General features: G+C 41.2%; 1 protein-coding gene across 2 annotated transcripts in view; it reads left to right on the forward strand.

Moving 5' to 3' along the window:
* The first annotated feature begins 655 nt into the window (after positions 1 to 655).
* Positions 656 to 21,341, forward strand: part of LOC102220538 (protocadherin-7-like) — a 57,760-nt gene continuing 37,074 nt past the window's right edge. The window contains exons 1-4 of one of the 2 annotated variants that reach the window (XM_023333846.1): positions 656 to 1,102; positions 1,254 to 3,137; positions 4,820 to 5,996; positions 13,772 to 14,554. In XM_023333846.1, coding sequence (XP_023189614.1) covers positions 1,753 to 3,137; positions 4,820 to 5,996; positions 13,772 to 14,554 — 3,345 coding nt within the window. In that variant the 5' untranslated portion in view covers positions 656 to 1,102; positions 1,254 to 1,752. The remainder of the gene's footprint in view (positions 1,103 to 1,253; positions 3,138 to 4,819; positions 5,997 to 13,771; positions 14,555 to 21,341) is intronic. The other variant, XM_014471008.2, reaches the window with a different exon arrangement.

A 21,341-nucleotide genomic window follows, 5' to 3' on the forward strand; every position in this document is an offset into this window, starting at 1 on the left:
AGACAAGCTACATTTTTCAGTCTGTTGTAAAAACATTATGATCGTAATTATTATTATTATTATTATTATTATTATTATTATTATTATTATTATTATTATTATTATTATTATTATTATTTAGATTCTGTTAATTCTATGTATACAAATCACTGATTGCTTCTCTCCTAAAACTTTATTCTGACTTTTGATTCGGCACCCACAAGAGTTTCAGTGAGACCCATTTGGCGAGCCCTTCATAAACTTTCTAGAAGCGCCCCTGTTTATAAGAAGGAACGGAGCTTTTCTGCACTTGCCCCGGCGAAAAAGAGCTGCACCAGCAGAAATCCTGCCTGAATCCTACATGCACTGACTCGTCTTAGAGCCAGATCACTCCTTTTCTCCCCCGTCGCTCTTTGTCCCCCTGTATGAATATGTGAATAAAGATATTTCCCCACCAGGAGCTGTCAACGGCCGGGACAGCAAGCCATTTAATCTTCCTATGACAGGAGAGAGGGGCTGAGGTCTGTCCCCGGTAACCGACACACACACGAACCCATACACACACACACAGAGAGAGAGGGAGAGAGAGACAGAGAGGTGGAGAGAGAGAGAGCGACCCAACACCGCCTCTGCTGCCTCTCCTGTTACAGCTCGGCGATCGAGTTACGGTGAAAATGTTGCAGTAGCGCAGAAGAGAGAGAGAGAGAGAGTGTAAGAGAGAGAGAGAGAAAGAGAGAGAGACTGCAGCATCACCGGAGACCGGAGGCAGCAGCAGTCCCGAGCAGTGCAGGTGAGAGGGAGGGGAAAAAAGCTGGAGGAGGAGGAGTGAGCGAGTGAGAGAATGCGGGACTCTTGGAAGAAATACGCATCTGCTCTCGGTCCACCACCGCTGCATGTTTGCTTCCATCTACCCATCCATCCCTAGGACGGAATACTCTAATCTATGCCGAGTAACGGGGCAATCCCACCAAAATAGGGGGACACAACAGTTTTTTTTTCTTTTATATTGGTGGGGAGAAGCGATTTGAAGAAACTCGCTCTCGTCCTCTTCTTCTAACTTGCGTAAAGGAATCTGAGTGCTTGGCACGTTGCTCCACTGCGGGAAACGCGGAGGGTTCAGAAGGTAAGAAAAAAGACTCAGCAGAAGCATCTTTTTTCGCAAGCAAAGCTTTGTGATAATTTTTGAGCGTCTGTTTTTACCCCGAACTGATTGGTGTTTCTTTTATTTAAAATAATAATAATAATTTCTTCTTTTTCTCGCTTCTTTTGTGTAGTGGTGCTGCATTGCAGTTTCTATCTGAAAAGCCTCTGTCCCGAGTGTGACTGGAATCAAAAGAACTTCCAAATGGGCATTATAAATTGATAAGAGCCTAATCAGGATAGCTCCTATGGCTTAAAGAAGAATGTAAAGAGTGAAGTGGATTTAATCACAGGTTGATTAATAGAAAGCATGATGGACTTTTTTTTTTTACATCCTTATGGCTTAAAGAAACAAGTAAGAATGCAGAAATATTTTTTATAGAAGTTGAAAACCCACTACTGAGTGTAGGAGGAGAGAATAAAAAAAGAAAAGAAAGAAAGGATCTGCTGAAGTGAACTACACTGAAGCTTTTTCCCGGACTCCAGGCGGCAGTCCGCAGAGAGCGATAGAGAAGGTAAGAAAGGATAAATCAGACACCCACGCTGTGAAGCTGCACCAGACCACAAAACACCAATAAACTAAGAGAGGAGCCCACAGCTGGGGAGTGAGGAGGAAGGAAGCAAAAAGGAGCCATGCCGAGCCTTGGTGCAGTGCACTCTGTGGTGTTGCTGCTGCAGCTGCTGACTCAGCTACCGGCTGCCGACTCAGCTCTCCGGTACCGGGTGGCGGAGGAGGGCCCGCCGGATGTGAGGATAGGCAACGTGGCCGTCGATCTGGGCTCTAACAACGGAGACGTCACCTTTGCCCTGGAGAGTGGCTCAGAGTACTTCAAGATCGACAACGTGACAGGTGAGCTTACTACAGGCCCAAGGCGCATAGACCGAGAGAAGCTCCCACAGTGCCAGATGATCTTCGATGAGAATGAGTGTTTCTTGGACTTTGAGGTGTCAGTTATAGGACCACTGCAGAGCTGGGTAGACCTCTTCGAAGGTCGAGTTGTCATCACAGACATCAATGACAACACGCCCTCCTTCCCCTCACCTGTCCTGCAGCTCTCAGTTGAGGAGAACCGCCCCATTGGGACTCTGTACCTGCTTCCCACAGCCACAGACAGGGACTTTGGACGGAATGGCATTGACCGCTATGAACTTATCCAAGATAATGGAGCCGGGTCAAGTTCAACGAGGCGCACAGCAGGAGGAAACCCCATTGCTAGAGTGGATGGACTAGACCGCAGGGGCAGAAGTGGTGATAGTGGAGGAGGAGCGAGGAGCAGTGTGTTTGAGCTGCAAGTAGCAGACATACCAGATGGTGAGAAGCAGCCTCAGCTCATTGTGAAGGGCACATTGGATCGAGAGCAGAAGGACTCATATGAGCTTGTCCTCAAAGTTCGAGATGGAGGGAACCCACCACGTTCCTCCCAAGCTCTGCTCCGGGTTTCTATAACTGATGTGAATGATAACAGTCCACAATTTGAGAGGTCCACGTATGAAGCTGAGATGACTGAAAATGCTCCTCCAGGCACACCTGTTCTCCAAGTCAGAGCCTCTGACCGGGACATTGGAGTAAATGGGCAGGTGGAGTACGTCTTTGGAGCTGCCACGGAAAATGTCAGGCGACTCCTGCGGCTGGATGAGGCAACTGGTTGGTTGAGCGTTCTTCACAGGATTGACAGGGAAGAGGTGGCCCAGCTGAAGTTCACAGTGATGGCCAGGGACCGGGGTCAGCCTCCACGGACCGATCGTACCACGGTAGTTTTGGCCGTTCGGGATGAAAATGACAATGTTCCAGTTGTGGAGATCAGAAAGATCGGACGGATCCTTGTACGGGATGGGGCTGCGCTGGTGCCAGAGAACGTTCTGGTGGACACGCCTGTCGCTCTAGTTCAGGTGTCAGATCGAGACCAGGGAGAGAATGGGGCGGTGACCTGCACTGTGGTAGGAGATGTCCCATTCACTCTGAAACCAGCAGGCGAGACACTACTCCCACCCCCACCTGCAGATGAAGCCTTTGACAGGTAAGCTAAACTAAAGGTAACCCTTCAAAGTAACACTCTGGATCAATCAACCCTAACATTATGTCCATGACGAACACCCTGACCAAACAAATTGTGATGCTCTTTATATTGTGACTCCTTTGTTGCAGTACCTATTGCTTTATTTAGCTATTTGAGCTACAGTAACTTGTGTGCTTGATCAGCCAATATTCATTCATGAGCCTTTTGCTGGGTCACAACATTGTACAATGCAGAGCAAGTTGCTGATGCAGTTGTCAATTTTGCTCTAGTCAAGCTTGCAAAAATCCTTACATTTGTTCATTTTTCCTGCTTCTACTACATCTACTTTGAGAACACAAAGCTCATCCATGGCATAATCTATCCCAACCACTTACAGGTGCTACAATAATGCTTTAACTTTTGGCAGAGTCTATGGCTGATCTGTGTTTGTAGAATAGTTGCAAACAGACTTATAAAACCCACACTGGGTTTCATTAATCCCTTCACCGCATTTAATCAATAAGTCCGCAACTGATATTAAATCTTTTAGGAAGATGCTCAGATACCTCAAAGTGTCTGAAAACGTATATCTTTTGAAAGATATGAGGCTTCAAAAAAGTTCAAAATGATTGCTTTAAAATTAAGGATGTAGAAACTTTAATAAAAAATGAGAGATTACACTTATTGTAATTGTAGAAGTACCACTTAGTACCATATTGGATTTGCCAGTCAATGCTTTAAACAGGGTATTATAATATTTTTATATCCTTGCACCCTGCCATCTGTTTTTTAAAGAGATATGCCTCAAAAACTGTATGGGAATTACAGCAATGTCACTCTTCTGCTAATGCTACAGAGTGGTTAAGCTGTCATACAGTCTGTAAACTTTGGTTACAAATATCTATGGAGGTGAAGGGATTTACATTTTTTAATGTCACTTTTGCTTCAAAGACTCCAAATGTCAAAGCTCAGTCATTTGTGAGAACATTGCCTAAAGGTGTGAGGGTGAGAAGTCACGGCCCCTTTTTGGGTTATTAACTACCCTCAAACACTGTAAGACCTGTACAATGAGACTTGTGATTTTCAATCCTGGGGTTTTCCTTCACTGAAGAAAATCGCTAAAGCTTAAATCCTGTGAGTGTTCTATCAAAATCAATAGGGTAATTTGATTAAAATGTCACAGTCACAGATTTTTATTTTTTTTTTACTAAGAATGTCTCAGGAGATTGCAGCAATCATTCACAGTCTTTGAAATGATTGTATGCTAAAGAAAAACAAATTATTAAATAATTTGCTCAAATCAATATTTTTTGATTAAATGAAATAATTAACTGTAGTTTCTTAATTTATTGACATTTGTAGACAATTAGCAAGCAAAAACTCCGTTCAAAACATTATTACCAAATTCAAGCAGTTAGAAATCTACTTTATAACAAGCATATCAGAAGGCATTTTTTAAAATTAGTTGGTCATGTTTGAATACATCATGACCCTGAGTTTAATGAAATCAAACCTAGCAAATATTTCACTATTTTATGATGTATCATACACTGTAAGAAAACACTAAACATCAAAAGAACAACCAAATGATGAAAGGCATAGCAATGACCTTGTTTGACCACATTAAGGAACAAAACAGATATTGTTTCCATTTAAAGCAGCTTCTGTACTGATGATATCTTTTCTTTCTCCTGTCTCTACAGAAACAAGAAAAAATATTTCTTACATACTTCAGCCTTGCTGGACTACGAGGCCATGAAAGAGTACAGTGTAACCATTGTGGCAGTAGATTCTGGCAGCCCCAGTCTATCCAGTAACAGTTCCTTGATGGTGCGGGTGGTAGACATCAATGATCATGCTCCAATCTTTGCCCAGAGCAATGTGGAGGTCCACTTTGCCGAGAACAATGGACCTGGTGAAAGGGTGGTCACTGTAGTAGCCACAGATGCAGACAGTGGCAAAAATGCTGAAATTGCATATTCCTTGGATCCTGCCTCTAACGGACCTTTTTACATAGATGTAGATAATGGAGATATCCGAGCTACGGGGATTCTTGACCGTGAGCAAAGAGAGAGGTATGAGTTGCGAGTAATTGCAAAGGACAAAGGAACACCCTCTCTGCAAGGCTCTGCAACCGTTGTTGTACAAGTGACTGATCGTAATGACAATGCACCAAAGTTTGTTCAAGAAATCTTCACGTTCTATGTAAAGGAGAACCTGCTCGCCAACAGTCCAGTCGGCATGGTTACAGTGACCGATGCAGACGAAGGTGAGAATGCGGAGCTCAGCCTGTTCGTAGAGGTAGACGGGGCAGATGGAAAGACGGCGGGCGACAAGGTGGAGGGAGAAGATAGCAGGAATGAGCGAGAAGAGTTATTCTCCATTGAGAACAACACCGGAACAATCTTTTCTGCTGCATCCTTTGACCGTGAAAGGCTTTCCACGTACACCTTCCGTGTTCGGGCTGTGGATGGAGGGGAACCTCGGAAAACTGCCACTGCCACAGTCTCGCTTTTTGTGACAGATGAAAATGACAATGCGCCTTCGATTACATCTCCCGCCAATGAGTCCTACACTCTCCTACCACCTGCCAGCAGTGCTCGCACCATTGTCAGGACTGTAACGGCCATAGACTCAGACACTGGGCCAAACGCTGACCTTCGCTATGCATTAGTGGGGGGAAATCCATTCAGACTATTTGAGATTGGCCACACCAATGGAGTTATCACTCTAGCAGAGCCTCTGGAGCGGCGCCACAGAGGTCTTCATCGTCTGGTTGTACGAGTCAACGACAGTGGCATCCCTTCGCTTTGTGCCACCGCACTGGTTCACGTCTTCATCAATGAGAGCTTGGCGAATGCCACCCTAGTGGATGCACAGGTAATTCTTATGCTTAAATATATGTTAGTGCAAACAGATTTCTAAATACTTACCCATACATACAAGCTTTAAACACCTTGTAATATTCAGGAATAATTGGAGGTTTCTCTGTCATATCTATTTGTATACTGCTGAAGGGAGGTGATGATAATTCCTGTGCAAATTATTTATTTGGTAACGTTATTTACATGTAACGTTACATCTTGTAGCCTTCACAGTGTTGTGGTTTTCAACAAAAACTGGACACATAATTCTGTGTATATTTGTGGAAGATTGAAAACAATCTCCTGGCAATCTGCTTTGTAGTTTAGACTGTTCCTTCTTGTTCTTTGTCCGGTATGTATTATTGTAATGGCTGTGGTTCAAATAACTGTTATGACTGAAGTGGTTCTTTTTTATGGTACATTGAGCTCAGAGCTGAGCGCTTTAGGTGTGGTTGTGTGTATATGCATGCGTCAGAGCAAGAGAGAGCGTGAGAGAGCATTAGGGTTAAGTCTTTAGGAGAAGCAAGAGGGAGGAAGATGAGTCTGTCCCAGTTTTGGACTTGTAACAGAACATGCTGAAGTATCTTTAAACATTTGAATAGAAGTTCAAGCTAAAGAAGTTTCTCTTCACTATATTCCTTCTTATTGATTAGGTTTTGAGGTCAGCAGCATGCTAGATTCAGTTCTGAGCACAGCAGGGTCAGTATTTGTTTAGCAAAACAAATTTTTGCTAAAATGGAAAAGGGATCTCTAAAAGTATTTGCCATCATTACTGCATGAGTCTGTGTGTTCTCCTTGAACAGAAGACTTTAACATAAAATTAGAACTGAATTGAAAGAGTCACCCCATCTGCAGAGGTAATTGACAAGACTCGGAGACATTACTGAGATACTAGAAATAACTAGAACATTATGTGTTCCAATTCAGCCTATGCCTTGCTGGTTTAAATCTTTCCTTCTGCTCTGCTCTCGCATTAATTGAATCTGCCTCCAATTATGGTTTAAAAATGTTCAATTAAGCTATAAATGCTGGCAGGTTATAATTACTAAAGCTTAATCTCTGGTGTGAAAAACAGGTAATTTGTATTGACTTATAATTAAATTGTCTCAATGGCCTTGTAGTTCCTTTGTTTGTTCTGAAACAAAACACTTGTGGTTTTGAGTCGCACTTTAGACTCGGTTTTTAACACAGTTTGCTCGTATTTCCTACAAGTATATAAGGTCTTCATTTGTCAGGTCTGTGCATGCAAAGACCTGACTTTAACTCTGTATTAGCTTGGAGACATTCATGAGGAAGGTGCATTTCAGTGTAATTTGTGGGGGGGGAAGGAGAGTTTATGTGGTCACCACAAATAGAACATAAATGAAGAGGAAGTAAAATAATACTTATTTTTATTTTTCTTAATTATTACTAAGAGTCTAAAAAGGGTGGCACACCTTTGTATTTAGCCTCTTTAAGCTGATAACCTGAGATATAATTAAGTGCTACCAACTTCCCACAGAAGTCGACCTGTCTGTGTATTAATCTCAGCATAAATCCAGCTGTTCCAGGAAGGGCTTAGAGGTTTGTAGAGAGCACGACACAGCAGACTGGAATAAAGTTGTGGAGGTTTAATGCAGGGTTTGGTTATTAAGCAGCATTCCAATCTTTGATTGTTTTTGTAGAGTATCGTTCAATCTATCAGCTTAATATAGAAAAGGTGTTGCACAGGTGCAACCCTTCCAGAACATGGCTTTCCACCACAACTGGAGGAGAGCATTTTTCTGAGAGATAGCCAAGAAGCCTTTGGTTACTGAAGGATTTGTGCCAGAGCAGTTATTAGTTCTGCACTCAACAAATCTGACCTTAATAGAAGAGTGACAACAATTACACGGTTGCTGAAAGAAATGCATCAAAGTCCCATAGGTAGTTTGCCTCAAGACAAAGACACTAGACAAAGCTCCTATTACTTTTGGAAATATGGTCAAAGAGTCATTTTATTTAAAGAGGTAGTATTATGTAAAATCGTCTTGTTGAGCTTCATGTTATGTTACAATATTATTCCCACCTAAAACAATACCTAGTGTTGATTTATTTTTTTCATGCGTATTTGAGACATCCTTTGATCTTCTGTGGCACCCATTAAGCTGCGCAAAACACTTAGTGGAAGCAAGCAGCACCTTTGACAAAGCTCCTCCTGAGAGCTGCAAGTTTCCAATCTTCCAAGCTTCCGCCTCACAGTGCACACTGCCCCTGCATCTTCTTCCTCACTCAGTTCCTTCAGACTATCCATCAACAACTTACAAATACCTGGTGGATCTGCACATCTGCTGAGTTCATTCTGAGCTTCTTCTTCTTCTTGGTAAAAACATTGTCAAAGTGTTGATAGAGGAACGATGCTTGGATGACTTCTTGAAGGCAGAGTGTCAAATAGAGCAGGAGTTTCTTAAAAAGACAATTTTAAGGCGTTGAATTACAAAGTCAAAATTCTTGTAGGTAATATTTTATATATACAGTATTTTTTTATAAAAATTAAAGGTAACATAGTTACTTGATTGTGCTATAAAATGTGACTATGTGCCTGAAAATACACCATACTGCCCCTTTAAGAGCTCACAAGAAATAGAGGTTTGTTTCCCTTTGTCTGGCCCACACAAATGACCATTACTGTACAGTTCAAAAGCATTTTTGTCAAAGTCAATTAAAATGTTTGTAGCATAGAATGTGAACACGTTTGAAGTTGCTGGTTGCCTTATTTTATGCCGTGAGGTTCTCCTAAAGGCAGCTAAAAATTTAAATCTCCAGGAACTCACTCATTCAGTAAAAATCTGTTTGCTTCTTACACCTTGTAGAGTTTGTCGACTGTCACAAAGCAAAACAGCTAAAACTGCTTTCTGGGATGTATGAGAAACCATGATCCTTATTTTGAATGAGGCTACGTTTCACTTAAGAGTCTTTCAGTGAAAGCCTTTCAGATTTTTTCAAAGAAAGAGAAGCAAGTTGGTACAGATAGCAGTTGTAACATTTCTTCACTGGTTATTAGGAAGAGCACCTCATGCATGTGACACTGAAAAGTAAAAAAAAAGAAAAATCAAGGATGTGAGGATTAGAAGAGAATACTTAGTAAGAGGTAGAATTATCTGCAGCGTGCCTAAATGGCTGCAGCTATTAAATCAAACAATAGGGTGTAATATGGCTAAGCTGGTCTGAAAGCCGCCATTGAGTACAACACGCACAGTTTAGTTTGATTGTAGGGAGGAACTTTGTGGCGTAATTGAGTAGAAGTCATTTAAGACAGAATACCTCCATCTCATAATGAAGTCAAACTGGGTGGTGGATGGATGCCAGATGCAATTAGGGAACGAAAACGGCTGCTACCGCTGCACCACGGCAGCAGAAAATTACTCTGCTCTTTTCTATCTGACTGTACTGAGCAAACCACATGTTTGGTAATTATCTGTAATATTATGCTGCAGGCTTTGAGCTCGAGAAAGTGGAAATTGACATTCTGGACCTTGTGTGTCATTGTTGTCATTTGAATACCTTTGAGGAACTCTGCATATCAGAGTCGGGCTGCATGGATAAGGTGATTGGTGCTTTTCTATTTGTATTTAGGGATCCTGTGCAATTTGGAAAATCTGAAATTTCATTTACAAGTTTACATGTCTGGATAAGCATGATAGAGAAAACAGAGTAGGGAACTTATCTGTATCTCCACTTTTTGTTTCCTGCTTCATTTTCTAAATCCACTCATCGGATTTTACTGTCTGTCTATCTACCCCTCAAAACCATGCCCTCTTTGAGGAAATATGAGGTATATTCATTGTGAACTTTTGTATTTATCCTTCATACAAATATTGGGAAAAATGAACTAGGAACTCTGGAATTTGGAGTCTTTGAACATATAGAATTTTGACATAGAAATGTGTAGAAAATCTTTATATTTGTTCTTGGATTAGAGTCTCTGACTTAAGCTTTTTTCTATGTGTTTGATTAACTCCTCCTATGTTACTTTCATACAACAAAGAGCAGTTGTTTGAAAGAAAGAGCAGTACTGCATCAGTCATATTTCCAGCATCTGTGGTAACATATCAATAACCTAGTCCTTGGAGAGTGGAGCAGAGAGACAGTCATGCTAAGTCCAGCGACAAGAAAGCACACACAGCAGAATCAAAGAATCCACTGGGATTTCAGAATGCATCAGAAGCCCTAGAAACATATGGTTCCAAGACTTTACCTATAGACATATAGAAATTGTCTGAACTTGGCAGTTGATGTTGGACTACATTTTTTGCACACTGTCACACATGCAGGAGTTTACTCACACACATGCACCCTCCAATACTGTTAATGCTTTATGTATGTCTGCACACTCAACTCGTTCTGAACTGTCACAGAGTGTGTGTGCGGAAAAAAAGCGACGCATACCCAGCAGAATGAGAATGGATAGGAATACTGCAGGCACCAAGAGGAGCAGAGGGCTTGTAATGGGAGGAGCAGAGCTTGGCAGAGAAGCACCTCTGCAGTGGAAGCAGAACAATGGACTAAAACAAACACAACTCACTAACAATTTAACTTAACTCAGAGATGGATGGGGTTGAAACAATGAACGTAACACAGTGTCACTCTTAGCTCGGGGGGGAACAAGAGGAAGAGAGGGCAATAATGTAGCTCCTCTATGTTTGTCTCAGATAATCTAATAAGCCAGTTCCACAGCGCAGTCATATAAGCAAATTCTCTGCTGTATTACTAATACTGCAGCTTGTGCAGAAGTTATTTTACTTGGCCACTTCAAAGCACGATGCCTCAGTCACTCTCCTGTACATTCCTGAAAGCCTTATTACCACCAGTCTTATTTGCAGCAGGGATTATAAGAGTCTGTCATTCCTCACCTATCCGGGCCAAAGACTTTGTCGTTTGAGCTCCCAGACAAGGTACAGGCTGCGGAATGAGTCGTCTCGCTAACGGACAGCTTACACTTAGTGTGAATTTATATAGACCATGCACAGGCATCACTGTCTGAGTTAGTGTTCGGGTATACATAATGACTCCTACGAACAAAGTTTCCCAGGGTATCTTCTGAAAAAAAACTCTACAGCCTTGATTTCTCCTGTTGAGAAGCACACAATAATGTTTAAAGAGTGTGTTTGTATTTCAGCATTACCAACATTGCTTTAATGATCCTTTTAACAAATGTTCAAGCTTGTCTTTCTGTGCATATTCTTTTATTTTTGACTTAAGAACCTTTTCATTGGCCTATCTTCTTAAAACCATAGTGATCAAATCGTTGTTCTAATCAAGTTTACCATCATTATTGGGATTAAGTCTGTAGTCTGAATTAGGTTAAGCCAAAATATATGGTTTGTTGCTTTCTGCAGGAGTGGGGCTTGGTTATTCAAAAATAGTGTTGCTCAAATGAATGGACATCAATATTAAAGTCGGTGTTTTTGTGTTTGCATCTGCATAATGATTTCCACAACGTTCTTAATATTCCGAACATTTGTTTTATCAAGAACTCACAATACTATGTAATGAGTGCATTTTTGTTTTAGTAAAACAAAAATTGCTCCCACAAACTCTGGAGCAAATAAAATTTCTTTTGACTACATATTTTTTAATTGACTTTTAGCACACTTTGACACAAATGGTTTTATTTGTATTTTTATGTCCTTTTACCCCACTAGCAGTCTTTTGTATTTTAGCAGCCTTTTACGTTCTTTTCTCCGTCTTATGTTTGGTTTTTTATTTTTTAATTTTTTTGTCTTTTATGTCTTTTAAGTTGTTTTTACTTTTAAAGCATTTTACATAGCTTATAGAGTTGGAAATTTAAAAAATGATATTCACCTTGAATTTCCTCTAATGAACCCAAGGACCAGTAGGTCTTTTCTGGTGCTGACTCAAATGTAGTTTTAGGGATGTGGGTTATTTGTTAATACTGGTGTGGGATCTGAGTTGAGGCTTAGAAAAGAAACAGTTACTTTGCTTGACAATGTATTAGCCTCCTTTCATCTTTCTTCTGTTTTTCTCTTTTTGGTTACTTTTAAAGCAGGGGTGCCCAAGTCCAGTCTGGCAGCCCACAAAAGCTCCTATCCTCCAACTCACAGGTGCATTCTTTGTCCAACACAGTGAAATCAAATGAATAGCTTGTTACCAGGCCTCTGCAGAACTGAATGACATGGTGATGAGAAAATCAAGCCATTTGATTCTGATGTGTTGGAGCAGAGATGCATCTAAATGTTGGAAGATACTGTAGAAGCTCTCGAGGAGTGGACTTGGCCACCCCTGCTTTAAAATGTAAAAACATCAGAGTAAGTTTGATCCCAAAAAGATAATGGTAGCAAAAACAAAAGCACTTTTCAAATTATTTACATTTATTAAGAGAAAAACCAATTTGGTCCTCTGTCAAAAAGTAAAAGACCCATAAATATTATAACTAATCGTGCCACCAATGGTGATGTCAATTCCCATAAAGCATTTGTGGAAACGTTCAATGAGTTGCTTGCAATGCTTGTGCAGAAACGTTGACCCACTCTTCTTTGTAGAATTGTTTTTGCTTTGGCTACATTGAAGATTTTAGAACCATGAATGACTTGTTTAAGATTATCACAATTTTATTTATTTGTGTAGTAATTTAATTAATATTTTTATGATTATTTTTACTTTACCTTTTCATTAATTGGCATGCTTGTGTATTTTATGGCATAGCCCAAATATGCTAGAGTTTATAGGCACTAACAGATGTCTACACGTTTGGGATTTTCTGGTTGGGTGCAGAAGATGGGGGTGAATTGAACCAGGTTAGTTTTGGATAACTTTATTTTTTTCCTATGAGAAATTAAAGAAATGTTTAAAAACTAATTTTTGTGTTTACCCAGCTTATGTTTACCTGATCTAAAGAAAAAAGCAAAAGCAGGAGAAAAAACTTTTCACAGTAGAATATATTCTGATAATGGTTAATAAGTTAGACAAGTCAAACACATTAAAGTTACTGAAATGAATGGAATCACTACAATGTCCCAATCAGAAGTGTGAGGGCATGTGTCTGTGTGTGTGTATGCTATCGCAAATAAAAACACTGAATACATTCTTGTTATAGATATTGAAATGGATTTACAACAAAAAAGCTGTTAGCTTAAAAAGCAAACTGAAGACCCTGAGAAGGCCCATAGAAAAAAGAGCTTAAAAATCATTATAGAGCATTACATGTTTTAAACATCCTTCTTTTACTCCATCCATTGAATGCTTGATGCAAAAATTGTGAAAACAAATCCTTAACCAATCCACGCCTACACTATCGCTTACAAAAGGGATATTGTTTATTGATGAGACAGTAGATGTATTTGAGCCTCAGGATGAAGTCATAGTCTGCCTCTTGCCTTCATTTTCACATTTATTGACTGTTTTTGCTTATTTAGCTTCTCTAGCTGCTCCTGACCTCAGGATCTAAAGTTTCCTCTGATTTTTTTCAAATATGATTTAATGCGGTCTAATCCAATACATTCCTCATACTTGCTGTAGATGTGATATGACAAATTTGCTGAATTACAGGAGCAACCTGAAATGCTGCAATTCGAAGGCAAGAGCAATTACATATTTAGTGACACTCTATGTTTCTGGGAATAACTGAGAAGCTCCCACACTAAACAGAATGATAAGTTTAATTACGATGAAGATGCTGTTTGATGTATCTCTGTGGCTCACACCAACTGTGCCATCTCTTCAGAATGATATTCTGGGACTTTCTTTTCTTTTGCTTTTATCAATATGCTGTTTGTTTAATCTTGTTTGTCTTACTTTTCTTTCCATTCCAAGGTTGCCCGTAGCCTGATGGCCCCACTATCTTTAGACATTGCCGGGGACCCAGACAGTGAACGTGCGTTGGGAAAACAGCGCCTCAGCGTTGCCATTGGCGTCCTAGCGGGAGCAGCAGCAGTTATCCTGGTGATTCTTCTTGTGGTCACAGCCAGGCAGTGTGGCGCGCAGGGCAAGAATGGCTACGAGGCTGGAAAGAAGGAGCCAGAGGAAGACTTCTTCAGTCCGACGGGGGCTCAACCACAAGCCAGCCGAGGCAGTGGATCCGACCGTGGTCGCAAACCGCGGCGAGATAAACGTGGCGGAGGCAGTGGAGGCACAGCTGGAGGTGGAGGGAAATCGGACAGATCTCTATACAGTGGCATCGTCACAGTCAACGGCCTGCGTCGTCACGTCAACGATGATGATGAGGAGGAACTTAGCAGTGCTAGTGAGCGCCTAGCAGCCCGCTACTGTGCTGTGGATGGTGACCCTGGCAGCCCACGAATGGGCGGTGGAAGACGACACCAGTCAAGCCCCGATCTGGCTAGGCACTACAAATCCAGCTCACCTCTCCCTGCAGTGAATCTCCAGCCTCACTCGCCCCCGGCAGAGGGAAAGAAGCACCAGGCGGTCCAGGAGCTGCCTCCCTCCAATACCTTTGTGGGCAGCGGCGGGTGTGTGGGGAGTGCCGGCTCCAGTAGCAGCAGTACTGGAGGAAGTGGCAACGCAGATGCCATGTCCCTGGGATCGGACCAGTGTTCTGATTACAGCTGCCAGGCTGCAAACAAGTACAGCAAACAGGTAGGACCTCTGGGGATGATGTGGATTCCCAATAGCACTTTGAGTCTCTTCCCTCAATTTGCAGAGCCCTGAAAAATATTTTTTTACAGTTGAGTACATTACAACCACATATTAGAATGTTTATCAATGAAATATATTATATACATTAACATAAAATAGTGCATAATTGTGAACTGGAACAATTATTCTCTATATTTTCTTACATATAAAGTTATAAAAAGTGTGGTATACTTTTATAGTCAGCTTCATGCCCCCAGCAGGAACAGGAAAGCTAAGTTTAAATGTAAAGGTGCGATCCAGAGCTTTTACCCACAGCTGTGTACATGTGTGTTGCATGCTGGGGATGGTTTCTAGTATTAGTTTTCCATGACACAGTGATTTGGATGTAAGCCAAAAAATTACAGCTCTTAGACTTCTGCTATTGCTTTCCTTGACCAGCCTATTATTTTAGGTGACCAGCCATGTCTTGTTCTGGCCCTGGTAATGAACAGCATCCCCATAGCATGATCTTGCCACCACCATGTTTTATTGTGTGTGGTTTTTTTTTTTGTTCAAGATGAATTTACATCTTTGTTGCCATAAAGCTGCTTGGTCATGAAAAATGTAATACCGTACCTCCAGAACAGAATATGATGCAACTAATATTTGAAAACAATATTTTTTAATATTATAATTTTATAATAATTAATCTGTTAATATGATCATTTTGGTGCAAAATCAAAATGTAACAATAAATTGGATTTATCTCACAGTCAAAGGACTGCCTTTGTGCCATTTTTTTTGTTTTTGCATTATAGATTGAACAGATATCTGAAGGAAGTTCTAGTGAGGTGCTCTGGGGTGATGGTGGCAACATTGTTAGGAGTTTGTCCTGTAACTGGGACACTTAGCATTTATCCTACTGTGCTGCTGAAAAACTGCTCTACAACTTTATCCCTAACACTTTTTTGGAAGTGGTGAGACTGTTCAATAAAACCTTACAGCAAACATCCGAGGCCTTTACAGAACAGCTAGATTTCAACTGAAATTAAGTCACACACACAGCTGGGCACTAGATTTTATTTGATAGAGGTATCAGATTAACAGATAACCGAAAGGAAGGACTCAAACTTTGTTTTTGTTAGAAATTTTTATCATTTTACAATTATGTACTACTCTGTGTTGTTCCGTCAAAAGATGACCAAAATCTATTGAAGTTTGGTAGGTGCACAAAAAGTGAAAAAGTTCAGGGGGCATAAATTATTTTTCAAGGTAATGTCCATCTCTCCTAAAAACCTCAGCAGGCTCTCTTTCTGACTCTTTACCCACTCTGCAGCTACCATCATGGCTTCATCTTCTCTCACTTCCACGTCTGCTGACACTCGTCCTGCACACCCCATCACTAATGTCTACAAACCATTTTATCTCCACAAAATAGCTGTCAGAAAGAGTGTGTGCCCGCATGTGTTGGTGTCACCATCCTAGGCTTTTGAGCGACACGCTGCTGTCAGAGTTTGTGTGTGTTCTGTGTCAAACATTAGCCTCGTTTCTTTTTGTAAGATCCACTGCAGGGCACATGAGTCAATGTAGCCCAGGGATATGTGAATGTGGACTTCTGCATCCGTGCACAGTTTTGTGCATTCATGTGTGAGACTGTTAAAATGAACCCCTGGTGAGCTAAGTTAGAGCAAAGACATTCAAAGGAGGAGGAACGCACCTTATCCCAACAGAGTAATTGGCCATTCTGTGATTCTGTGTCCCTTTTCAAGCTGTTGCTTTTTTCAAGTTAGCCTATGCATTTGTTCCATAAAGAATATCAGTTGCATAGATAATGGATGCAGTGACTTTGGTGGAAGCCACAGGAGACTGCAGTTAAAAGCTGACAAATAAACGGTGCACAGAGACGGTCAGTCAGCCCACACGCAATAACACCCCGACACAGGAACCATCTATCACTGAAGACATACCGACACAGCGGGGGTTTGTCTTGTCCATGGGGAGTCTTCACAAGAGTGATATTTGAGCGACAGCTAACCCTACTTAAAGGGGCGGCGTCTCATTTCCTTGACAGACAGCTCTACGTTTATCCAGCTTGGTGGGCATGGGGGGGGATGCTGATGTGGTCATTAAAAGGGAAGGAGAAGAGCTTCTTAGGCTAATCAATTCATACAGGGGGTACGCTGATCCTGCTCAAACATACCGCGCACACATGCGGGGCCAGCCGCTTGTGCACGCACATATGCATACGCACACAAAACTCCGGAGGTTAATCCATTACGGAGTCAATCCTCTTAATCTGCCATTCCCTGGGAAAGAAACTGCTTACTGGGGGAGTTTTGGCACTCATGCTTTACGTGCTCTCAAAACATGCCAGCACACATAGAGAGGCACGCAGACACACAAACTGACAGTGTAATGAATTATTGATCACATGGGGTAATTAACTACCCTCGGTGAAGTGAGGGTGCCCCCCCATTTCTCCCCTTCTACCACTCGAATCATCACAATCCAGGGGTTTCAGCCACAGCTCAATGCATGTGTGTTAAAGAGCTTGTGCACTGAAGCGTGACCTTGCTCACCTACATTTCAGAATTGGTTAATTCGTACACTTTAGAGACACTTGCAGGTTTCTGGGTTCCTATCTCAGAGCTTGGGGGATTGCTTATTTTAAAAACTCATATGCATTTATATATAAATGAGTGTGGGTAACAGAAAGACCCAGGGAGTAATAGGTGGCATACATACGTGCCAAACGAAAGAATCGGGATGCCAACAGAAATTGGGATGGTGTCAGATGAGGAGTGGGAGAGATTTATAGACGTTTTGGAGGGGGTGAGAGGACTGTGGAGCAGAAAAAACAAGTTAGAGGAAGTTTCAAAGCTACTTTACTGGGTCGTTGGAAGCATTAAAATGTCTTCATCTGAAGTCAGCACATCAGGAGATGAACTAGGTTACTTGAAATGGTAACAGAAAAAGAAGAAAAACGGGAAAAAGGCAAGTCATGAAAACACAGCGTCATGGAAAAATGCACCATTGCATCAGAGAGGCAATGAGATGACAAGATATCTTGCTTAATGACATTGGTTATGTTTTCAAATCTTAGCTGTTCACTGAATAGAGAGAGCAGGAGGGAGGAGGGAGATTCATATCAATGGGAATAAATAAATCTGAAAATGAACAAGGGAAGTGGGTGGAATGGTAGAATGAGCACACCAAGACTCCTACTGTTTAATAAATGTGGTTCATTCAATGTCAACTCAACCACTTCACACCTTCAGCTTTTCTTATTTTGATCTATTTATTCTTGTGAAAACACACATGATACCTCTCCATATACATATACATATACAGTACATATATATATATATATATATATATATATATATATATATATATATATATATATATATATATATATATATATATATATATATATATATGAAACTTTGTGTTATTTTATGCAAATCAGATCACATTTAATTAAAGTATCCTTTATTTGAAATTGTTAACTTAAAAAAAAACTGAACTTTTTTAATAAAGAAAGTTTTATTAGTATCAACTTTGGTGGCTTCTAGCACTGGCAAGTTAACGATTATGCCCTACTTAAAAAAATAATAATCTTTTGTGTTACACATTTTTATTTTCTTTTTTCTATTTTTTCAAACTACTGCTCCAAACATCACTATTGTAACTTAATGCCATAAGCACAAATTTACAAATGTAACTAAATATCTAAAAAAGTGGGATATGCATTTGTATTTAGCCCTCTTTAAATAAAATTTACTACAGCCAATTGCTTTCAGAAGTCACATAAATACTAAAAACATGTTTCAGAAGCTTAATACTACACATCACTATGCCATAAAACAGTCAGGGCAATATCATGTTGTGGCAATGCTTTTCTTCAGAAGCTAAAGACATTCAAAGGAGGGGAAATGGGAGCTGGCAATGATGGGATGATGAATGGAGCTAAATTAAGGATAAGCCTTGAAGAAAACCTGTTAGAAGTTGCAACAGACTGGGCCAGACATTCACTTCCCAATTCAACAACTACCTTAAGTACACAGCCAGATCAAGAATGAATGTTTTAGATCAAAAGTTTGTGAGGAACATTTCCGTCTTTAGATTACAAAAGCTGGTTGAGACATACTCCTACTGAAAATAATATACAGATAATAGTCTCAAGTCAAAACCATGTAAAACCTTGTTATCTAAATTGTGCACTTTTTCTAATTGTTTGACTCATGTAATCCCAATAAAATGACTTTACATTTGGTTTTTGAAAACTGAAAAACAGGGATCAGGTTCAAGGATTATAAAACTTTTACAAGACACTCTAAGATGGTTTTTGAAGTATACTTATGTGGAAATGTGCTTTACATTAACCTGAAACTTGCAGACTAAGGGAAAATTTTCCTACATAAGCAAAAATGTTATGTATGCAGCTTTTCTAAAAAGGTCCAAACTCCTAAATTGGCTCAATAATTTAAAAAACCTGTAAGTCAGAGCCAACATTTTCTAAAAGTACCTCATAGTTGATAATTAATGCCCCCATTGCTGCCGTGTAGATAGTTTTTCACCTTAAAAAAGATTCACATTTTTTTGTAAATTGACATCAAAACTACATCTATTCCCAGCTTTTAGTCTAAAACGCTTCCAATGTCATTAACAGAATAGGGTGCAGGCTGGTTGCTCTAATGTTGAAAGCGTACAGAGGAAGGTTAGAGCACTTGCATCCAAGTGGGGAGAGGACGAGAACCAGCATAAGATAGAGAAAGAGGAAGTGAGAGAGGTCTGTATTTGGGCAGGAGCCAGACAGTGAGAGTGGACTGCTGAGATGTGGGTCATCAGGATACCCGTTGGCATCAGGGCACGTTAATGATCATGGCAGTCACATGGCACTGCAGTCAATATAGGGGAAAAATGGCCTGCTTCTCCGTGTATTATTGCACGTACGTAATGCATGCACAACTTCAATATTCTCCTTATGGCTCCCCCATCAGTCAACTACAGCAAAAGCTGTTGAATATTTAAGTAATGATTTGTGTTTTAGTTGATAGTATCATGTTCATACTGAGCTCTTTGCCCTTTCCATGACTTTCCATGTCTCTTTGACCCTGACCTTTCGGTCCTCTCTGTCAGTCTCCCGTTTTCTTTACCATATGTCTGATCATATATCTAGACCCCCTCGCCACTCCTCACATTGCGTCTTCCCTGCGCCACATTGACCTCTGAATGTATCAACTCAGCGATTTCACTAGTGCCACTTCTTTTACTGTAGTGTGCACTTTCCCTCCCCTCTCTCTCTCTGGACCCAGCGGGTGTGTGAGGGGGTGGGTTAGATCGCGGTGCCACAAAGGCTGAATCGAACTAGACACACACCCACTTTCACACGCACACTCAAACTAATTGAGTCCAAGTCTAATCAATGCCCCCGCTCTCCCTAACAAGTCCAAGACTGCAGTGAAAACAGGTGAGTTGACAGAGCAGCTTTTTTGGTGCATTGCATGCTTCTGCAGCACTTCGTGAAGGTCGCTGTTGGACGCAGTTGGCTTGGGGAATGAGATTTGCGGTGAATAGGACTCATCCGGACAGACGTGTTGGACTAATTGGACTGTATGGGGGCAACGTGGCTGCAGAGATTAGGTCTACGGGATTATAAAATTGAAAAGCAGCTTTTCATTTCCACAAAATCCCCTCAGGATTAAATATGATGAGCGTCTGTCACCGGCTGACACTCAGCCCATCGACGCACTCATGCATCCACACAAACAACTCTTTAGATAATGCATGCCCTGCGTTTGGCTCACAGGAGTTGAGGCCATTGTTACCTTGAAACAAACAAGCTGACAGTGGCCGACTGTGCCGTTACCAACCCATAACCCCCGTCATGATGATACCAGCTCTCCAAGTTAAGGCCGCGCAGCGCGCCATATGCTTAAGGGGTAAGTGTGTGGAGAGGTGAAGAGGTGCGGGGTAAACGGGAGGTGAGAAGGACGAGGTAACCAAAGTGGGGATCAGCCGCTGAGCCAGACTGAAAACTGATCCAGTGACCCTGCGACGGGGAGGGGACACGGGCACAGTGAACCAGTGGACATCAGAGAGGGAACCCGAGCCACAGAAAATGAAGTCAGAAGGACTTTGCGACATGACGATGTGAGCTGAAGAAAGGCTCAGACAATACAGAGAGAAAGAGACAGATGTGTGTTTCTGCTAGACGCCCGGCGCTGGAGGTGGAACACATGCTTACCCTGTAAACATTGATTTTCCACTTGAGCAGGATCATATGGATTTGGATGCACGGCATCAGAAGGTGCTTTCTTTCTCCTGAAAAGAAAGCCTCAGAATGAAAGAGTAAAGACTGTTTTTGCTTTTTCAGATCTGCATCTTCATTTCAAATTAATCTGAAAACACTGGATTCCAAAAACTGAGGGCTGAGTTTGTAATTTTGTTCCTTCAGCACAAAATATGGACCTGCAACAGAAGCATTAAGCATTGATTCGGTTCCTTCAACACATGTCCAGCTACATTTTAATTTGTTTCCTTGCACTTCGCTTATTTTAGTGTGCACTGTTCAGATGCAGCGTTTAACCATGTATACTGTTTAGTTTGTGCAACTCAGATCTGGAAGGTAATAAATTCTGGGCCTTAGTGTGCCCTGTTGTCTCTGCCACTGTGTTCCTGTGGGTTTTGAGGTGGAGACACCATGAATCTGGCTTGCTCCAGCACATCTTTAGAATGCCTCATTAAGCTCAGTCCTTGGAGCTTAGAGGCAGGGTCAATACATCGGACTCTTTCTTCTTTAAGT

Source organism: Xiphophorus maculatus, chromosome 5 (genome assembly GCF_002775205.1).
Source record: "Xiphophorus maculatus strain JP 163 A chromosome 5, X_maculatus-5.0-male, whole genome shotgun sequence".
NCBI lineage: Eukaryota > Metazoa > Chordata > Actinopteri > Cyprinodontiformes > Poeciliidae > Xiphophorus > Xiphophorus maculatus.